At 40.1% G+C, this 22,348-nt stretch overlaps 2 protein-coding genes across 5 annotated transcripts in view; both read right to left on the bottom strand.

Annotated features, from left to right (window-relative positions):
* The window catches only part of p4ha1b (prolyl 4-hydroxylase, alpha polypeptide I b), a 50,076-nt gene extending 34,041 nt beyond the window's left edge, over positions 1-16,035 (bottom strand). For all 4 annotated transcript variants that reach the window (XM_048616274.1, XM_048616275.1, XM_048616276.1 and 1 more), the window contains exons 1-7: positions 15,922-16,035; positions 14,409-14,505; positions 14,077-14,228; positions 8,660-8,797; positions 6,139-6,378; positions 4,062-4,267; positions 2,396-2,572 (exon numbers count right to left, since the gene is read on the bottom strand). In XM_048616274.1, coding sequence (XP_048472231.1) covers positions 2,396-2,572; positions 4,062-4,267; positions 6,139-6,378; positions 8,660-8,797; positions 14,077-14,228; positions 14,409-14,505; positions 15,922-16,009 — 1,098 coding nt within the window. In that variant the 5' untranslated portion in view covers positions 16,010-16,035. The remainder of the gene's footprint in view (positions 1-2,395; positions 2,573-4,061; positions 4,268-6,138; positions 6,379-8,659; positions 8,798-14,076; positions 14,229-14,408; positions 14,506-15,921) is intronic.
* A 4,248-nt stretch (positions 16,036-20,283) lies between these two features.
* Positions 20,284-22,348, bottom strand: part of si:ch211-248a14.8 — a 10,021-nt gene continuing 7,956 nt past the window's right edge. The window contains 1 exon segment of the mRNA XM_020535454.2: positions 20,284-20,328. Coding sequence (XP_020391043.2) covers positions 20,284-20,328 — 45 coding nt within the window.

Here is a 22,348-nt window from a genome sequence, read left to right as displayed (position 1 = left end):
AGAATGCCCATTACACTGGAAGGATCATCCTTAGGTCATTTCTTCACAATCTCGGAGTACAACAGGATCTTGATCAGATGGGCTATGAGCCACAGAGTGGCAAATGGAGTCTAATTTGGATGAATGTGAGGTGTTGTGTTTTGGTAAGACAAATCAGGGCACAATGAATACACTTAATTGTAGGGCCCTGGGGAGTGTTGCCGCACAGAGAGATCTTGGGATGCGAGATCATAGCTCCTTGGAAGTGGAGTCACAGGTAGACAGAACAGAGGAGGAGGAGTTTGGTACGCTTGCCTTTATTGGTCAGTGCATTCAGTACAGGAGTTGGGGAGGTCATGTTGCGGCTGTTCAGGACATTGGTTTGGCCACTTTTGGAATACTGTGTTCAATTCTGATCTCCCTGCTATGGGAAAGATGCGATTAAACTTGAAAAGTTCCAGGAAAGATTTACAAAGATGTTGCCAGGATTGAAGGATTTAAGCTACGAGGAGAGCCTGCATAGGCTGGGGTTATTTTCCCTAAAGCATCAGAGGTTGAGGGGTGACCGTATACAGGTTTATAAAATCATGAGGGGCATAGGTAGGGTGAATAGACAAAGTCATTTTTTTCAGGGCAGGGGAGTTCAAAACTAGAGGGCATAAATTTAAGGTGAGAGGGGAAAGATTTAAAAGGGACCTAAGGGACAACTTATTCATGCAGAGGGTGGTGCATGGATGGAATTAGCTGCCAGAGGAAATGGTGGAGGTGGGTAAAATTACAATATTTAAAAGGCATCTGGATGGGTACATGAATAGGGAGCGGTTAGAGGGCTTTGTGCCAAATGCTGGCGAATGGGACTTGATAAATTTAGGATAGCTGGTTGGCATGGACGAGTTGCACCGAAAGGTCTGTTTCCATGCTGTGCAGCTCTATGACTCTGCGTTATGTATACACAATGAGTGGCAGCAGTAACAATCATACCTTTGTAAAACTGTAAGTTCTTGGAAAGCCCATTTGGAGCCTGTTTCACTGACAATTACAATGCTTGTGCTCCTCAGAAAATATGAGCAGGGATTGGCTATGATTTAGTCAATTCAAATAAGCATGGGCCAATTGATTTTTTTAAATGAGCTCATGGAGATTTTGTCCATGCCTAATTGCCCTTGAAAAAGTGGTGATGAGTTGGCTTCTCGAATTGCGATAGTCCATATGATGTAATTTATTATGGTAATTAATTACAAAAGTAAGTATGATTTTATAGTTGGTCAGTAAATTAATAAATACTAATATAGATCAAATATATTTTGCGAACATATTTCAATATCTTTTGATAATTAAAACAAGTTCAAGAAATTTCCCTGCCTCTTGGCTCAAACGTTCAAGAAGATAGTCTAAATTCAATCACTGATGTTCACTGATTGACAGTCAGTAAAACCCACTTTAAAAAATTAATGGGCAGGGTGTAGGCACTGACTATGCCTTCTTGAAGCCAAATGAGTGGCTTGTTAGGCAATTAAGAATCACTTGGGTCTGGAGTCACACATGGTTTAGGACAGCAAACTTCATTCCTTGAAGAACATGAGCAGAGCAGATGGGTTTTTACGAATAATTCATGTTGTTTCACAGTTATCATTACTTATACCAGCCTTTTATTCAACATTTAACTAGCTGAATTTAAAATCCCCAGATGCCATGATTTGATTTGAACTCATGTATTCAGATCACTAATCCAGACATGGATTATCAGAGCAGTAATAGAACTGCTACACCCCATACAACTGCAATTCATTCTGCAATAATTACTATAAAATCAAACACCTCATTAAAGAGTAAAGGATGAAGAGCTTCAGTTTTCAAAATGAAGATTGTGTGATTTTGTGATAAGTACATTTTCCTCAGTCAGTATCCTGACTGAAAGTGGTGTACAGATACTGACAGAGTTCAGAAACATGCATTCCACTGCTGACTTGTACAGATCCTGCAGTCCTCCAGATTGGGGTTCCTGAGCCAACACTAGGTGATGCTTAATACAGAGGAGGCCCCATGGCACAAACTATCATCTTACAATAAGGAGGGCTTACAGAATGCTCCCCCATCTTGGGTTTGCCTGAACAACATGCATCACTGTCCAAGGCATGCAGGTCAATAGTCTGCATCATGTTTTGAACCAATGACACTCTTAGACTATGCACCCATAAGGTCAGTTCACAACAGCCTTAACATTATCTTTCAGAAGTGGAAAGGCTCAATTTGATCTGCATGTGGCAAGCATACAAAAGATATATGACCTTCCAAAAGGGTTTGAAAAATACCATGCAATAGGTTACATTGAACAACAGCTTCTAAATGCCACTCTGCAACATATAGATAGTGAGCAAACACACAAAAGACATCTCAGAATGACATGACATCTTACCCGTGGCTTTGCCAGTTCTTTCACTCGCTCAATTTCCTCATTAGAAATTATATCAATGTAACGAATAATTCGCGGTTTGTCCCATTCATCTTGCTGCTTCACAGGTTTCAGAATGTACACAGGATTTCTGTTTGCATCTGAATAACGGCAAAAGAGCCTTTTCTGTCTTCGAGGAGTCTGCACAGAAATAGAAATGAAGACAGGCATTTACATAGTGCCATATAACATTTATTGAAAGATTTCAAAGTGCTTGACATCTTGATTTAAATTTGCAGTACAAAGGCCATTATGTAGAGAAATGCAGAAGCATTTTGTTTCCATAGCCAGTTGCAGTAAATAGACACCAGATGAAGAACCAGTTCATGCAAGTTTTACATCAAATTCAAAACTTTCCGGATACCATTTCATTGTTTCATTATCCAACTGAGGAGAACCAATGCCATACATACTGTTGATATAACTAGACAAACTCTCTGGATAAATAAACAGCAAAGCCAATAATTCACACAGTTAGTGTTACGGTAGTGAAAGCCTGGTGCCACTGACTCAGTCCAAACCCTGCAGTGAAGCTCAACATTTTTCATCAGTTTTGTTACCCCAATTTGCTCTTCTATCCCCCCCATTGTAAACGGTGGTCTACTTTGCCCAGAAATCTGCAGATATTTTGGCCAAACAACCATTCTTCAACTGTCTAATCCGCAAGCCAAGAGCCTGTTCAATTGTAGGCAGTAACACAGCTGAGCCCAATCTGGCTATCAATATACACAAAAAAAATACACACGCATCATTGAACATCAAATCAGTAATGAGATGCGTGGTCAATTCTCTTGGCTTATAACTTGTCAAGTGACAAGTGTTGAAAGTTTTTCAGTATACGTGATTTGCATTTAAAAGTTTCATTTATATAGCATCTTTATGTCTCTTGTGGCACAGTGGTAATGTCCCTCCCTCTCGGCCAGTAGGCCTGGGTTCAAGTCCCACTTGCTCCAAGAGGTGTGCAATAACATACTTGAACAGGTAAATTAGAAAAATCAAATCTAAAATCTCTGGGGCACAGTGGTCTGGTTCAAGTTGCATTTGCTCCAAGGGTGTGTCATAATGCATTTGAATAGGGTGATGAAAAATATCCATAGAGCATCTCACATTGCTTCAGGGTGCCTCACAAATTTAAGTGCTTTACAGCCAATGAGGTATTTGTGAAATCTTCACTGTTTTAATGCAGGAAACACTGCAATTTGTACAAAGCTTAGAAAGAACAGGGGAAGAAATAACCAGATCATTCAGTAGTGTTGGTTGAGGGATAAAAATTAGCCAAGACATCAGTGCTGTGAGAGCATTCGTTCTCAACTTGGGGTGTGTCGATGTGACTTCAGTTTTAATGTGTCATCTGAAATTGTGTGCTCAAGTCTTTGGGATGGAGCTTGAACATATGACCCTCTGGACTCAGATGAGACGGCCATTGCTAAGCCACAAGTTAAAAAGGTGTCTTTACTCCTTTATCCATTTGATTTCCTCAGTGGTGAAAATCAAAAGAAGAATCTGTCACCTTCTCATTTATTCATCTTGTGCACATCACATACTGCAGTGATATGGGAGCAAAACACAGGTACTTATGTAGCAAATCCTCATCATTCAGGAATCCATTTTATTCAAATAATTCACCTACCAGTTTGATGCCTTCACCTCGGCACAGCATTTCATATTTCTGTCTCTCTGGTAGGTAATCTTTGATACGCTCTCTCTTAGTCTGTGAAACATGTCCTGATTTATTTCCTTCTGTCTTCTGAGCTATGTTTGACTTTTCCTTTTTCTGGTCAGCCATCATATATTCAAAATACTTCAGATTTCCATTTGCTCGCTGGTGCTCAGGATCTACAACAGAGGTCAGTATAAGGTCTTTCACAAAATTCTTACCTTCTAACCACACTTCAAATTAAATGCAACTTGGAATAATGAATGATCCAGTCTCTAAGTTCCACCGTCTTGGTATTTTTCAATATTCCCTCGCCCGAGCAGTAATAGCACTGAAATTTAAAAACTGTTGGACACAGCCTGCCCTTTGGATCAACAAAATACACATTAGCTGTCTCATGCAGTCGCCACTTTAAAAAATAGATGAGTCATCTAGGTAGATTGCTTAGTATGTGCGAGATGCTTTTTTGTAGCTGTACACTGGTGCTTAGGGGAGGCGATGGCCTGGATGTATTATTGCTGGACTGATAATCCAGAGGCCCTGGTAATGTTATGGGGATTAAGGTTCGAATCACAGCAGATCATGGAATTTGAATTCAATAAAAATCTAGATAACCACAAAACCATTGTCAGAAAAATCTATCTGATTCACTAACGCCCATTAGGGAAGGAAACTGCCAACACCTGCCCACACACCTCCTCCATCCAGGCCCCTAAACAGTCCTTCCGGGTGAGACAGAGCTTCATCTGCATCTCCTCCAACCTAGTCCAGTGCATCCTCTGCTCCTGATGTGTCTTCTCTACATCGAAGAGGCCAAACAATGGTTTCGCTGAGCATCTTCGCCTGGCCCGTAACAGCACAGTCACTGCACGTTTCAACTCCACTCCACTGTCCTCCCTCCCCCATGATACGTCTGTCCTCTGTCTCCTCTAGTGTCGCAGCAATTCTGAACGCAAATTTGAAGAACAACACCTTATCTTCCACCTGGGTATCCTACAGCTGGGAGGACTCAATATTGAGTTCTCTAATTTCAAATAATCTTCCCACCTCCCCCACTTCCATTCCACCTTCTCACCCTCCCTTCCAGCTACCAACTGGATTCATCCCTCCCATCAACTAACCAGGATGTACTCACTACTGGTGTCCACCTATCACCACCATTCCGCTACCTCTCTGCCCCCCTCTCTTTATCTGCAGCTTCCCGCTACCCCCACATCCAGTCCTGAAGAAGGGTAATACCCGAAACGTTGACTGCTCCTTTCCTTCAGACGCTGCCTAGCTTGCTGTGTTCTTCCAGCCTCCTGTCTGTCTACCTTACTTTGTCTGGTCTACATGTGACTCCAGACCCACAGCAATGTCTTAACTGCCCTCTGGGCAATTAGGGATGGGCAATAAATGCTGGCCCAGTTAGCAAAGCCCTCAACCTGTGAATGAATTAAAAAAAAATAGACAACACCATTAATTTGTAAGAAAAAAATGATCCATCAAGAAAACAAGTTAGTTAAAGATACTGCAGAAAGTTACATACGCTAATGGACTTCTACTCTTCTCAAAGAGGTTTTCTAAGCTAATATTTAGGTATCTGATCCTATTTGGCTCTTACTTCAACAATTTTAATTCTCGATGAATGAGATGTCTGGATTTTTGTTTGAAATGTACTGGCTACAAGAGCATTATTTACCTGTGAGGTTGAAGAGACTTAGCATAAAGAGTGATAACCTTGATCTTTCTAGCATATTGAATACCCTGGTATACTAGTTTGTTAAATTTTTGAATTAGAATTTAGAATTATGATTAATACTATGACTAATTATGACTAATCAGATATCTGTTGACAATGTAAAAGGTACAAATACGAAACTGACCCTTTTCTCATAAGATATTTTATGCTTATAAATTGCTTCTAAGAGTACAAATACAGCTTTCCCCATATAATAATTGGGATTCACTTTAAATTTCCCTTTGAAATTGGCCTTTGATCCTTTGTGTCTTTACTGAACTGTATCTTTACAATCACTTGCGAAACGAACCTTTCACAAAGCATCCTTACCTAGTGTCAGCAGCCTCTTTGTGAGCTCCAACGCCTTGTCCAGATCACCTTGCTGATATACCGCATAGCTCAGGTAGTCCAGTACGGTGATTTTGTTTATGTTGGAAACCTCGCCCGCATCTAGCTGTTTCAGTGCCTGCTCCATCCACAGCTCTGTGTGGTAGTAATCTGTATCCGTGTAGGCTACTTTGCCCAACTCATAGCAGTCTTCTGCTGTGAGCAATGTTTTATGCTTCACGCCTGAGAGGAAATAGGCAAACAGAATTATGCCTTTGCTGGACTGGGTCAGACATAGAGAACAGCATTTCCAATTCCCCAACTTCATATGTAAAATTTTATCCTTTTGTCTAAACCTATAATTGGCTTCAAACCTCTGATTAGTCACCTCTTGCAAGCTTAAACTCATTCCACTCCAAACACATTCCTATTATAAAATAACATAGTGCAGAGCGGGAGGAACACAGCAGGCCAGGCAGCAGGAAAGTTGAAATTTCTGGAGAAGGGTCCTGACCTGAAACGTCAGCTTTCCTGCTCCTCTGATGCTGCCTGGCCTGCTGTGTTCATCCAGCTCCAGGCTGTGTTATCTCTGACTCCAGCATCTGCAGTTCTTGCTGTCTCTGACTGTTCCTCATGCCAGATTTATTGCAATATCCTTTCCTTTCTCCATCACAGAAAAGCATACCTTCCATCTAAACTCTCAAATTTCTCCCCAAATTCCTCACAAGATGACCTTTAAAATCCAACGCTTAAACAAAACATTTTGTCATACCTTCTGACATTGCCCCATCCACTACCACTTGCAACAGTGACTACTTTCAGTTCTTTGTTGCCAATTCAGAGGATTATGAACCTTAGGAATTGTCAAGTCCAGAGAGTTGTGCAAACCTCAGTGTTGATGAATTTGAGGCTGAGATGGACAAATTTTTTGTCTCTCAGGAAATCAAGGCATTTGCACAGGGAGTCAAAAGAGGAATTAAGGCAGAATCTCAGCCACCGTTGCACTGAATTGCGGAGCAGGTTCCTGGAATTATAGCTTTATTCCTGCTCCTATTCAGAATTAGATTTTATTGTCCTGCATACTCAAGTACAAGGATTCCTGAGTATAGTGAAAAGAGTACAAAGTCACAATTCCCAGTGCCATCTTAGGTACAATGGTACTGAGGTACAAAATCTTAGTATGAAGTAGAAATAAAGCTAAAGTTCAACATTCCAGTCCTTCGTTAGCATCTGGTATATTCATGTTAGTTTGAGCTGTTCCAATGAGGCAGTCCTTTTCGTCATATCCTTCAATAAAACCCACCCTACTCAGTTTTCATTACAGATTTAAATCTATCTAAAAGCCTGCCACACATTTCTACAGTACAGCACTGGACTGGCATCCTAAAAAAGGCACTCAAATCCTATGGTGGGTGTTCAAGTCACAACATTCTGGCTTAGAGATATGAGATTCTGAACATCCACTAGTTTTAGAATCAGAGCAAATAAAAAGCTTTTCCTTCAAAATGTTTCTCTCACATGATTTCCAAGAGATCACTCAAAGAAGATGCTTTAAATCAAACTGTGCTACTAACAGGAGATGAAGTGTCAACTGGAAGAAATTAACGGAAGTAGGGAACAATGCCAAATGAGCCACAGACTTGTCTTACAGTTCATCCTCTTTTTCTCAGAGAAATACCATATTTATGTTGCTACAGCAGCTTCTACTCAGTGGATAATAGGCAAACCCATGTCATTGACTAGTGATCCAGAACCTCTAAGGCTCTGGGGACATGGATTTGAATGCCATCTTGGCAGATTGTCAAATCTGAATTTTATAAAATAAACATCCTAAAAATGGCTTTGCAACCACTGTTGATATTTGTTGAAAACCTATCTGGTTCACTAATGTCCTTTACAGAAAGAAATCTGGCATCCTAACCTGGTCTGGTCTACATGTGACTCCAGATCCACAACAATATGATTGACTCATCAGACCCCTCTGAGCAATTAGGAATGGGCAATAAATGCTGGCCTAGCCAGCAGGCCCCACATCCCATGGGCAAATTTTTAAACAAAATTTACGGCATTTAGAATAGTGATTCTGTGAAAAATATTGAGATGTTTAGATGTAAAAGTTATAACTTGATCCAACTAATATAGTCTGAATTTGAACACTGAATCTTTTGTTCAATTCACACATTTTTGTAACGGTAAAGGTACATGGTGACAAAAATATATACCTTAAAGTAATATTATCATAACTATCATATTTTCTACTTATCACACTTCTGCACAAATGTTAATTTGTCTGTATTTTAATCTGACCTTATTCAGTCACTTCTTCCACCAGAAGGTAAAACCATTTTTAAATTGACTGGCATGCTGCAGCTGCTAACGCGGAACTGACAAATACTCAGATGCTTTCTCCCACAGGTTTTAGCAAACCCAGCAAAGTCACTGCAATTTTGCTGCCATCTGTACATCTGCCAGAGCTGAGAGCCAGGGACATTACTGAAATGTAAGATTGCCTTTTTCTGCATACCTGGCAAGTTGCCTTGAGAGATGGTCTCTGCGTCTAGATTGTACGTGTCCTGGAGACGTATCAGAGCCTTGGCAGCTCCAGTCTGATCTTCATCATTTGGCAAGTGCTGTCTCTGAATGGTGAGATTAGAAATGAACCCTGTGGAAAGACAGGGTAGCAATGCGTCAACACTCAAAAACTAAAGATCAAATTCAAAATATACACCAGGCCAAGTGCTTGCAATATACATTCTGTCCTGATTCAGCAGACGGAAGCAGACCTATTGCCTCACACTTACAAGGAATCAGATGACGTGGCAGGTTAGTTTATTTGTATTACTACCTCGACTGTTCCAATTTATAACAGCTACTTTTCTTCTATTAAAACCTTTCTTTATTTAACTGCTGGGACGCATGCAAAAACACAGAAAATTCACTCATTATCTGTTTCACTTTTGGTTCCATTCATCCTCTTCTAAGGCAGGATTTCACCTTAACACTTCAGTCGGGTTAGTGGATCCCCACAGCACTTTTGTTCATCAGTGCCTTTATGAGACACTGCCCTCTAAATCTGATACGTGTTTTCATACTCAGGCAATTGTTCCTGGCCAGAGAAACCTCCACAAGTGTCATCAGTAATCTGCCTGGTTCAACTTCACTGTGCTGTGGCAGAGAATAGATTCTCCCTCGCCACTTCTGGTTCGATTTCAGATGAGTCAAGACAAGCCAGTTGAATATAGTCAGTTAAAAACTGCAGAAGAGTTAACAAATTGCTGGAAATGAGAGTGGGAATTTGGTTAACATCACCTTAAATCACCACCTTCATCCTTAAACTATAGTTTCCAAACTAGGGTCTGAGAGATTATCAGATTTCTGACTGTTTGGGTGTGAAAATAGATAAGTCCCCTGGGCTGGATGGGATTTATCCTAGGATTCTCTGGGAAGCTAGAGAGGAGATTGCAGAGCCTTTGGCTTTGATCTTTATGTCGTCATTGTCTTCAGGAATAGTGCCAGAAGACTGGAGACTAGCAAATGTTGTCCCCTTGTTCAAGAAGGGGAGTAGAGACAACCCTGGTAATCATAGACCAGTGAGCCTTACTTCGGTTGTGGGTAAAGTGTTGGAAAGGATTATAAGAGATAGGATTTATAATCATCTAGAAAGGAATAATTTGATTAGGGATAGTCAACACGGTTTTGTGAAGGGTAGGTCGTGCCTCACAAACCTTATTGAATTCTTTGAGAAGGTGACCAAACAGGTGGATGAGGGTAAAGCGGTTGATGTGGTGTATATGGATTTCAGTAAAGCGTTTGATAAGGTTCCCCATGGTAGGCTATTGCAGAAAATACAGAGGCATGGGATTGAGGGTGATTTAGCGGTTTGGATCAGAAATTGGCTAGCTGTAAGAAGACAGAGGGTGGTGGTTGATGGGAAATGTTCATCCTGGAGTTCAGTTACTAGTGGTGTACCTCAAGGATCTGTTTTGGGGCCACTGCTGTTTGTCATTTTTATAGATGACCTGGATAAGGGCGTAGAAGGATGGGTTAGTAAATTTGCGGATGACACCAAAGTCGGTGGAGTTGTGGATAGTGTGGAAGGATGTTGCAGGTTACAGAGGGACATAGATAAGCTGCAGAGCTGGGCTGAGAGGTGGCAAATGGAGTTTAATGCGGAAAAGTGTGAGGTGATTCACTTTGGAAGGAGTAACAGGAATACAGAGTACTGGGCTAATGGTAAGATTCTTGGTAGTGTGGATGAGCAGAGAGATCTCGGTGTCCATGTGCATAGATCACTGAAAGTTGCCACCCAGGTTGATAGGGTTGTTAAGAAGGCGAACGGTGTGTTAGGTTTTATTGGTAGAGGGATTGAGTTTCGGAGCCATGAGGTCATGTTGCAGCTGTACAAAACTCTGGTGCGGCCACACTTGGAGTATCGCGTACAGTTCTGGTCACCGCATTATAGGAAGGATGTGGAAGCATTGGAAAGGGTGCAGAGGAGATTTACCAGGATGTTGCCTGGTATGGAGGGAAGGTCTTATGAGGAAAGGCTGAGGGTCTTGAGGCTGTTTTCGTTAGAGAGAAGAAGGTTAAGAGGTGACTTGATAGAGACATACAAGATGATCAGAGGATTAAATAGGGTGGACAGTGGGAGCCTTTTTCCTCGGATGGTGATGGCTAGCACGAGGGGACATAGCTTTAAATTGAGGGGTGATAGATATAGGACAGATGTCAGAGGTAGGTTCTTTACTCAGAGAGTAGTAAGGGCGTGGAATGCCCTGCCTGCAAAAGTAGTAGACTCGCCAACTTTAAGGGCATTTAAATGGTCATTGGATAAACATATGGATGATAATGGAATAGTTTAGGTTAGATGGGCTTCAGATTGGTTTCACAGGTCGGCGCAACATCGAGGGCCGAAGGGCCTGTGCTGCGCTGTAATGTTCTATGTTCTATGTTTGTGTTAAACATGTCATTTATAGTGGCCACTCAGATTTAGGAGCACAAAATTTTATATACCTGTAGATATTTGCTTATCATCATGGTGTTTCGGATGCTGTATGACAAATATATGAGTAGAAGGGTTCCTGCAACCATACCTGAAATTCAATGCATTGTTGTCTTTAGGTGAGGTGTCACTATTTATTAGGTGTCTCAACCACAATTTTGGGAAATCCTGTCCTAAAGTCTTACTCGCTGTTTTGTTCTATGGGGCAGATGGGAGGTAGAATGGAGGTTGTCACCGGAGTGACAGTTTACTATTCTACTAGAATTAGCATGTTGCGTTACCAATGTAAGGTATTAACTTCAGATCAAACTGTCCACAACTTGTACACTCTCTTGTTCCTTCACCATCTCCTTTTAACAAGGTTAAACTGGCATTTTTTTGGCTCAACAGGTTTCATTAATTTAAATCAAATTAAGCACTCTCTGATAGTGATGGGGTTTTCAGTCAACCTTTGCAGGTGGCTTGTTTGCTCGTGCCCATTTCTCAGTCAATGTCACTCAAACCCATTAAGGAGATAAACGTGACACCTCACACACCAGAATGTGGATCACTGAGACATAAACCAGTGTTGAAGGTGCTACAGCAGTAGATAAGTTCAGTTCAAGAAAACCATGCCTGCATTCACAGAAGTTAGAGAGCTTTTGAGGAGGAAAGTTTTTAACACCACCTCAGCTTTGTTCAGCGCCAAAGTAACTCAACGCCTGCCTAACCTAATCACATCTTTTTTAATAACATGCCCATGAAAACGCATTACCGCTTCAATTGTTTGAAAATTGTTTTACCACCGCCTAGACATTTTCAATTGGGAAATCAGAGTTGAATGCTGAGACATGTCTTGTTATTTGCTCATGCCAGGATTGCAACCAGTTTACAATGCAGCTCGCTCCACTGCCCTTTGCTTTATAACCTCCATCTGCCAAATGAAGTTTATTTAAAAGTGTAGTGCAGTAAAACTGTTGGTTACTGCATAGGTTGAGTTCAAATTGCCCCCACCGCATTTAGAGACTCCTAGCTTTTCCAGTGTAAGTATTTTAATATGAAACCCAGCTGTTTTAACTGGAATTTATTTACTGAATAAAGTGCAGATGTGAGATTGATGTGTGGAATCAGTGACACAAAAACAAAGTTGCCAGGTTCCCGAAGGTTAACATAGAACATAGAATATTACAGCGCAGTACATGCCCTTCGGCCCTTGATGTTGCGCCGACCTGTGAAACCAATCTGAAGCCCATCTAACCTAAACTATTCCATTATCATCCATATGCTTATCCAATGACCATTTAAATGCCCTTAAAGTTGGCGAGTCTACTACTTTTGCAGGCAGGGCATTCCACGCCCTTACTACTCTCTGAGTAAAGAACCTACCTCTGACATCTGTCCTATATCTATCACCCCTCAATTTAAAGCTATGTCCCCTCGTGCTAGCCATCACCATCCGAGGAAAAAGGCTCCCACTGTCCACCCTATCTAATCTTATTAGTTTCTAGAATGTGCTCTCCTCTGGAGTCCAGACTAAGAACAAATCAGTTTTGGATGATAATCCTTTAAATGCACTCATTATCAAGTTAGGAAACACTAAACACATCTACTAAAAATAACTACTCAACCACTTTCTTTTTCTATGACACGCACATTCCAAAAGTCATAAACTACGAGTCAAGAATAGGCGGATCATATATATTATGCTCTTCTTACCCAAGCACACACAGAAAAAGAGAGCGAGAGATACTGAGCGAAGGGCAGGTTTGTGGATATTGGGCCGGGAGCATTCATCAGCATGCTGAAGAGAACGCATCATTGATGGTAGGTCAGCAATGAGGGTCTCTTTCCTGCAGGAAACACTGGCAGGCAAAAGGAAGTTCCAAAGTACAAACCAACACATGTGCACACACCCAAAACAATATGCTACTTATTTTTAATCAAAAAAATGTATGGATCAAACATGGAAAAACAAGGTTCCAACAGCAAATGGTATTGGATGCAGCAGTGCTGCAGTCACACTATGAAACTGCAGGTCATAACTGCCTGTGATGTTCCAAGTTACAAATTCCAGCTGTGGCATCATGATGAGATGCCAAATAAAAACATATTAAAAAAAAAACAGTATGCATAGCAGAAAAAAATCCCCCGTGGCTACTCTGCCAGCTGCTTCAATAAATACCAGTATTAGCTACACAAGGAGAACATACTTGTTAAAAAAAGTGAATAAACGTTGCTTTTGATAATATTTGTAGCCCTCAGGCTTACAGTTTACATGATATCATCTCTTTTAGCAGATTTCATAGAATCCCTATAGCGTGGAAGCAAGCCATTTTGGCCCAGCAAGTCCACACCGAGCCTCTGAAGAGCATCCCACCCAGACAGCCACCCCCACACATTACCCTAGCCCTCTACCCCTGCATTTCTCACGACTAATCCACCTAGCCTGCACATCCCTGGATACTACGAACAATTTATCATGGCCAATCCACCTAAGCTGAACATCTTTGGACAGTGGGAGGAACCCACACAGACACAGGGAGAATGTGCAAACTCCACACGGACAGCGTCCAAGGTTGGATTCGAACTCGGGACCCTGGTGCTGTGAGGCAGCAGTGCTAACCGCTGAGCCACCGTGCTGCCATTTGTAAGACAAACACAAGTATTTAAGAAGCAATTGATTTTCATATTTTAGTTTTTGTGAATGAGATTTTCTGTTCCTACTCCACACAGGTAATCTGGGGAAAAATTGTTAAGGAAATTCTTCTAAGGTGCGGTGTTTGTGAAGTGATTCATGAGTTGGCTTGCCCTGCCCTTCCAGATGTTAGGGATGGCAGGAATGGGGATTGGTTGAGAAAAATACAAGGGCCAATAAGTGAGGCAGCAAGGAGCAAGGGGAAGTGGGAAGAATAGATGTTGTTCCTCAATTTACTCAAAAAAAAAGTTGATTAGCCACTGACCATCTGACATGTCTTTTAGGACCAAGTTCTCTAGCTCCATCCATTCTGTGTTCAGTCGTTTCATCAATTTAAAAGCATTCACTGGGTGCCCTAGGAACTCCTCTGGATCTTTTGTCGCTGCCTCGGTAAGTTGATCCAATTTTTCTGCCCACCTAGTATGATTGAGAAGAAATTAATATTAAAAACTAATTAAACCTTTACTGTTATTATATATTAACGCAGATCACAATTGTGCAGTGCACAAACAGGTCAGCCACATGAAGGGACAAAGAAAAAAGTAACACACGGAAAGAGTGGAAGTTAATTGCTATTAATTCAAGAAACTCGGTTACCGTTTGATTTCACCCAGTTTGCTCTCCTCTGCTTTGATGTAATCTTTCAATGAAGTCAGCAGATCTTTCTCAGTGTACAGCAAGTCAGTCATCTGGCCTGCCCAACAACAGCAAAACAGATTTTTGCAAGATGCTTTTCATAAAAGAGCAATTTCATTAACAAGAAAGTTAACACAATTTTCTAAGAAATTTAAAAATATCCTTTGATATTTAAAAAAAGCTAAGTTATATGCTAAAACATTTGTATCAAATCATTTTAGAAATTAGTTACATTGAATTAATGTATTTTTGAAAGGCACAAAAAGTACATTCATAAACCAGAACAGTAGGAGGAGGGACTGACTGCATACATGTTCAACCTACCATACCCTACCAGGTTGCCTGCCAAAGCACTGCTGCTCCCATTTACAAACAGAGGGGTTTGCTTTTGATTTGTTTCTAATTTTCACATGGCTTCTCACCCTACCAAACCTAAAATTATTTTTCATTTGGAACAAACATGTGGAATATTATCATGGTGTCCCTGTTCATAATCAAGCAATGCTTTGGAGTTTTCGTACACCTCTGTTTTGAGGTTAACGTGAACATACAAAGACCTACATGATTCACCTTCTATTATCCCAGTCATTGTATGAGGCAATGGTAAGTAGTTTAATTGTGCACTCAATAAGTTTACTACTCATGGGAGATGAAGAAAACTTCTAGAGGAATAAAGCTTTAAAGCCATGGTCATAACGGGCTCAGTGCATTACTGTTACATTTATGATGGTCACCCAACAAAGCCTAGAAATTAATATTTGGCCTTTAAATCAACAAATTTTCAAAGAAATGGGAATGGTGTGGCAGATGTTTCCATCTGATACAACTTGCTCGGTGAATAATTTCTGGAATTTGACAATTCTGTAAATGCAAATTTTGCTTGGCCTGAGATCAACAGAATAATAATGGCATCGTAAGAGTGGGAATGCCGCAAGGTGGGGATCCAGTAATGCTGCTCCCATCACACATCAGGCTGGTGTCAACACTTGAAGCGTATGCAATCCCACGTTGTGTAATTACAGATATACAATTCGTTCCCTGGCTGCTTCCAATATCATGTTGTAACAGAAGGTATGCAAGATTTGATTCATAGGAATTCCCTTTCATTTGACAAGTCAATCCAGATGATATATGGGGTTACAGAATAACATTTATTTTTACAATAGTGAATTTATCTTGTCTTATTGCTAGGACAGACAAGTGCTTTGAATTCAGAGGTCTAGCTTTTCTCAGATCACACAGACTACTGTTTTGCTTTTGGACCAAGGATTCTCTCCTCTTGTGCATAGCTTAGAAAAACATTGGGACAGTAACATTAACATGCAGGTTCTTTAGATAAAGTATAAACGAAAGGTCAACGCATCAAGATTTCAGCCTGTTCCTGTTACCAATGACTTGAGTACAGGTATAATTAGTCAAACAATAATTCCTTTAAAAAAAAACTACTCAACCCAAACAGGAAAATGGCACCTACCAATAGATGTGAAGAAATCAGTATGAGCCTGAGTGAGAGAAACCAGGACTCCTAGTCCCAAAATGCACCAAATCTTTATAAATGCCATGACTTGCCAACTAGGCACTTTACAGGTGCTCTACAATAGATAAAATAAGCAAAATAGGAGAGGTAAGTGCTTAACCATTTCCAAGAAACTGAACAAATCAGAATAATGGTTAGCATGACTAAGTTACAAGTAAGGAGGTTATTTTTGTGCACAGTAGAATGATACTTTACAAATGCATTTCTCTTCATATTTTCAAGAGTATAACAATAAAGAGCATCAGTGACATCACTTATTTTAAAACAACTAGAAGTCATAGAATGGTACAAGATAAGGTCATCCTGCCCAGTTGGCTATCTAATTGGTCCCACATCCGCAATCTTTTGCCATAGCTCTACAAATTTCCCCTGTTCAAGTATTTATTGAATTTCCTTCAAAAAGTTGCTAATTAAACTGTTTTCACCACTGTTTTAGGCAGGTCATTTCAGATCATTCTACTTGTTACCTTTGACAATGTTTGCAATCATGACTCTCCAACTTTCACGGCCCCTGACAGCAACCAACACTTTGGTTTTGTTCCCAAATCTAATAACCGTTCTGTTTTCTTAAACTGAGAGTGTAATTCTTCCTTTCTCTTCTTCTGCTACCCTCAGCTTTATCAGTCAATACCAGATGTTCTGGTTTCTTTCTCAGAAGTATGTGCCCAAAGAATTATAGCAGTATTTTGGTGATCATCTGCAAAAACTCTTCTTGTGTGTCTGTCTTCTTTCATTAGTTTTGTACGTTGACCAACTCATCCTGATCGTAAATTTCAGAGACCACATCTCTATTGCTTTTAGTTAACAATTACACAAATGTTTTGTTCCTCATGTTGCCCCTTCATTCTTTTTCCAATTTCTTAAAATCATACAAATGTTTCTCAAAATGAGAGTCAGGATATTGGTTTGATTCAAGTTATGACATTCTCCCCTTGGAGCCAGTGAACATGTTACTTGAACATGTTAGTAATCCCTGTATTAAAATAAGGAGACAGGTAAAGGAAAAAGATTATTAATTGAAATTTTGGATCAACAGACTTCAGAACAGTCTGATTAACCTGTTTTCCACAAAATTCCACAGTTCGTAATTCAAGCTCACAACTTGTAAAGTTTGCTGCATTACTGGTGTTCCAGACTGTGTCCAAATGTTAAATCGAGGTCATCTCTGGTCATTTTGAGTGGATGTTAAAGAGCCCGTTAACTTGGGAAAGAATAAAGCAGGAAGCTCTATTAATCTATTTAGAGATGGAAACTGATGCACTTTGGTACAGCCAGTATAAAACGGGCTATTTTAGAGGGCGTGTAGTGGTAGACAGACCTGGGTATGTATGTACATAAATCATTAAAAAGGCAAGAGGTCAGGTAAAGAAAACTGTTAATAAAGATATAGTACTTGTAGCTTCATAAATAGGGCCAGAGTGTACAAGAACAGGGAAGTTATGATGAATGTATATAAGACAGTGGTCTGACTTCAGCTGGAGCTCTGTATACAATTCTGGGCACCACAGTATAGGAAGGATGTGAATGCCCTAGAGAGTGCAGGAGAGATTTACGAGAATGGCTTCAAGGGTGAGACACTTCTGTTATGAGGAAGTTTTTTGGAGAAGTTGGAACTGTTTTCATTCGAGTGAAGGCTAAGAGGAGATTTCTAAGAGGAGATTTGATAGAAGTTTTCAAAATCATGGAGGGTCTGGACAGATTGGATAGAGAGGTAGTGATGCAGTGGTAAATTCACTGAACTATTAATCTGGAACCTCAAGCTCATGTACTGGGTACACGGGTGTGAATCCCACCATGTAAAATGGTGAAATTTGAATTCAATAAGAAAGAATCTGGAGTTTAACAAAAATCTAGACTAATGGCAATGATGTAACCATTGTCATTTGTTGTAAAAACCCATCTGGTTCACTAATGTTCTGTAGGGAAAAAAAACTGCCATCCTTACCTGGTCTGGGCTACATATGACTCCAGACCCACAGCAATATGCTTGATTCTTAACTCTCCTCTCGACAATTAGGAGTGGGCAATAAATGCTGGTTTAGCCAGGGATGCCCTCATCCCATGAATTATAAAACAAAACTGTTCCCACCTGTGAACAGATTAAGAACCAAAGGCGACAGCTTTAAATTGATTTGCAAAAGAAGCAAAGGTGAGATGAGAAAAAAAATGTTCTTCACACACAGCCTGTAAAGTGTGGTGGAAGCATGTTCAATTGTGCCATTCAAGAAAGCATTGGATGATTATTTAAATAGAAACAATATGCAAAATTACTGTCGTCTGCACCATTACAATCTTGTGATTCCGTGAAAGTGGTCTTGCAATTTATTGCTGTTTGTGGGATCATGCTGTGCACAAGAGGTTGACTTCTCATAGTTCCTTCGATTTTCTTCATCAAGATCAAATTGCTGACAGTCACAAAATGATGGAAGATCTTCAGAGATAGTAGGAACTGCAGATGCTGGAGAATCTGAGATAACAAGGTGTAGAGCTGGATGAACACAGCAGGCCAAGCAGCATCAGAGAAGCAGGAAGGCTGACGTTTCGGGCCTAGACCAGATTTCACATTCAGATAGAAAGTAGTTAGGAACCCTGGTTCTTATCTTTATCGGATTTCACTAATACTTCACTAGCATCTTACAGCGGGCCCTACCTTTGTCACTTGTTGACTGAGAGTGAGACCTGCTTTTCCCTGTAAGCTTCTACAACAATTGCCCATATCTACGAAACCATTTTTGTGATGCAAACAACTTAAATCATAGGGATTTTCCAAATTTGTGGGCCTTAATACACACCTCTTTGATCTCTTTAAAGCTTGTTAGTAGACGTATCTCTCAAAATTATATTTTCCCAACAAACAAATCACAACTGCCTTTGACCTTTGGATTCCAATAAATCACATGATAAGCCCTTTTCAAACCAGTAATATCCAAATAGATCTATATTCCAGTTTCTCATAGTCCCTAACTGTATTTGTAACACAATACACAGTTTCAATCTATTTCCCAAAAGTATTCTTTTATAGATACTCAATTCCAGAGAAATATCAGTCCTATCTCAGTTTCTAAATCTTTACTTAACCGACCCCTCCCAGTTTTCTTTACTTGTGTAGCTCAGATACATTTTTACAATTCCTTCATGAATCAGACTCCCTCAGACTTCCTGAGTCCGATGGCATAAATCTTTTTCAATCCTGGTTTAAGCTCGCTCAGATCTAACAATTTTAGGACTTTTATGCAAGTTCTCATGACTTAGTAGGTCCAAAGACTAGAAAGCACTTGAGTTGACTGGTTCCCGAGGTGATTCAATTCTTCTGCTCCGAAGCCAAAACAAATGTCCTTACCTGTTTACCGTACCTGTCATGAATCCAGCAAAGGTTAAAATGACTGCACTGCTCTATCAGTCATTTATAAGTGCAGAATGTGAAGTTACTTGCTAACACATTTAGTGAGGAAAAATTACATGGATAGTTTAACTACCTGAATACATGATGACTGAATGAATTGTGTACAAAAGCTGTGGTCCACTGCAGCTGCTCCTTTCTTTACAGCCTAATCGGACCTGTGTTTCAGAAAGTGCATTCATGCAACAAGTGTTGTATCATGCATTATTCTGTGCACATGAACGCCTGTTGTAACACACCCCTCCTGCTTGTAAATCCGTCTGCTAGCATGTAGAAACCATGCTAGAAAGATTGCAGTCATATTTATTTAATGCTTCGTTACATCTCTCTCAAGTCTTGTTTTAGATACATACTTCTATGCAGGCAGTTGTGGCTGGTAATCTTCTGCACAGTATGATCCCACAGACAGCAATAAATTGCAAGACCGGCTTCACAGAATAGTAATGATGCAGATGACAATAATTTTGTATATTGCTTCTATTTAAATAATCATTCGATGCCTTCATGATGGCTCAATTGAACCTGCCTCCACCACAGTCTTCAGGTCGTGTATTCCATATCCTAAATCTTACTAAACGTGAAGAAAATTTTTATCACCTCACCTTTGCTTCTTTTCCCAAACATATGCATTTTGACATGTGCAGATCTTTTAAGGTGTCAAAATCTTACCACTGAGATAGTCATTGGCTTTGCAACAAAAGAAGATTGAATTATGAATTAGAAACCAAACTGAACCATCACAGCCCATCAAACTGGTCTCAAAGTTCAAAAACATTCTACATCATCTCATTGTTTATTTTTGCCCTCTTCTTTGGCCAAAGATCTATCCTATTCCTTCTTGACTGCGCTAAGATGGCCCAATTCCATACTTTCTTTGGGCGACGTGCTCCTCATATTCCTCAATGTTCGCAACTAAACTCTCCATTATCTTCTCTCTTCTGCAACTGAAATAATCAGTAATTATGTCAAAAAATTTGGCAGGCTTTATTTGTCTAAATCAGATACAATGCCTTTAGCATCATTACTTCCATGGGCCCACTCATCCATTTGGACTTTTTTTGAAATTCACACCTTGGAAGGGAATGATAATGAGGTAGCAGTAAAATATTTCAAAAATGAAACTCTCAAACTGTCATTTTCTGAGAATTCTGATGTAGAGGATGTACAGAACACAAATCTATTACAGAAATTTGCCAACAGTAAGGTGTTCATCTGATGTTCTTCGTTATTATTTTAATACAGGAGTTAAGTCATTCATTTTAAATGATACATTACCATTGACAACAGCAGTTACTAGGCTATTAGTCTTCTTGAGTCAAGAGTGATTTGACTTATATCAGCAATTACATGGCCCATTAAGTCATTGAGTGTTAGCAAAGTCATGATCGATCTTAGCACCTACAGAAATTGTGGTTTCTCAGTTAACAAACTGCATTTGTATTACACCTTTAATGTTGGAACTGTCCCAAGTCATTTCCCATTTGAGAAAGCAGACAGAATGGAGGAAAGAGTGAACTATTTGGAAAAGCTAAGACCTGAACAATTAGGAGGAAAACTGCAGAACGCAAGGACATGACGACAAGGGAGACCACTACCAATATGTACGTGAATGAGTGTGTCGGGGGGAGGATGGAGGCAGGAAGGAAACACACACAACAAGCTGGAAGATCAGAATGCGCAAGATGGGATATATACAGCTGGAGATAGGGATAAGTTATAGAAGTGGTGAACGCATTTTAATAAAAAGGGAAGCAAAACAGCCCATTAACTGTTTCAACAGAATGCTTCTCTGCAGAGTCTGCTCAACTGCTGAATGTTTCCAGCACTTCTGCCAGTTATGGTTCAGTCCAAATCTCAGTGTCAGGATTTGAACACAGAAGCAAAAGTTAAGCATTGCAGTACTGCGGGGTATCTGAGCATTGTTGGAGGAACCAACTTTCGGATGAGACGTTAAATTACATCAGGCCTCTCAAGCGAGTGTAAAAGATTCCACAGCACTAGCTCAAAGTACGGCAGAGGAGTTCTCCCTGATGTCCTGGCCAGTATTTAATCACTCAACCAAGTGAACTAAAAGAGAAGCAGATATTCAGTCATTGCCACATTTCTGCTTTTGGGAGCTTCTGTGAGGAAACTTACTGCCATATTTCCTAGATTACAACAGCCACTGCACTTCAAAAATATTTAGTTGGCTGGAAAAGTGCTGTGTCATCCACCATTTGGGAATAGTGCTTTATTAATGCGTCACTTTCTTTTCCTGTTCTTTGTTTTGCTAGTTTCCAGCATCTGCAGTATTTTGTTTTTATAGACTATTAACATTGTGAAGCAAACTACTCTAAAATCCAGTCAGATCTGCTAAGCATTTATTTCAGATCTTCAGCTTTGTAACATTTTTTTTATCATATAACAGAGTGCTGTCTTTTTGACATTCTACTAATACAGTATTGAACAGCTTTTAATCTCAGTGGAATGCAGGACACAACTAATTCCAATGTTAGCATTACCAGTATGACGGAAATGAAATCAAAGCAGCAGTAGGCTACATGCAAAGAAATAAATTGGTCTTTTTTCTCTTTCTCGAATCAATCACATGATACAAATTAAGTTCTAAACAGTTTGGCTCTGTTTCATTTAATAGTGCAGTGGTGACACACTCTCTGTCGGTACCCTTAAGTCTTCACCTATTCAATTATTCTGCATGGTGCAACAGAAGAGAATTGATCTAGAAAACATGCCACTCATCCCTTGGGATCTCTTCAGCACAAGGCCACCCCTTTATTTTGTATCCTTCAATGTTCATTTGTTCAGTCTCAAATTAGCAATGAACACATGGGTAAAGAGATGGGACAAAAACAAAGATGCTGGAAAAGCTCAGCAGGTCTGGCCATATCTGTGGAGGAGAAAACAGAGTTAACGTTTCGGGTCCGGTGACCATTCCTCAGAACTGTTCTGAGGAAGGGTCACCGG

Source organism: Rhincodon typus, chromosome 34, assembly GCF_021869965.1.
Source record: "Rhincodon typus isolate 14 chromosome 34, sRhiTyp1.1, whole genome shotgun sequence".
NCBI classification, from domain to species: Eukaryota; Metazoa; Chordata; class Chondrichthyes; order Orectolobiformes; family Rhincodontidae; genus Rhincodon; species Rhincodon typus.
Note: the sequence above shows the minus strand (reverse complement) of the source record. Positions and strands in the feature narration are given on the sequence as shown.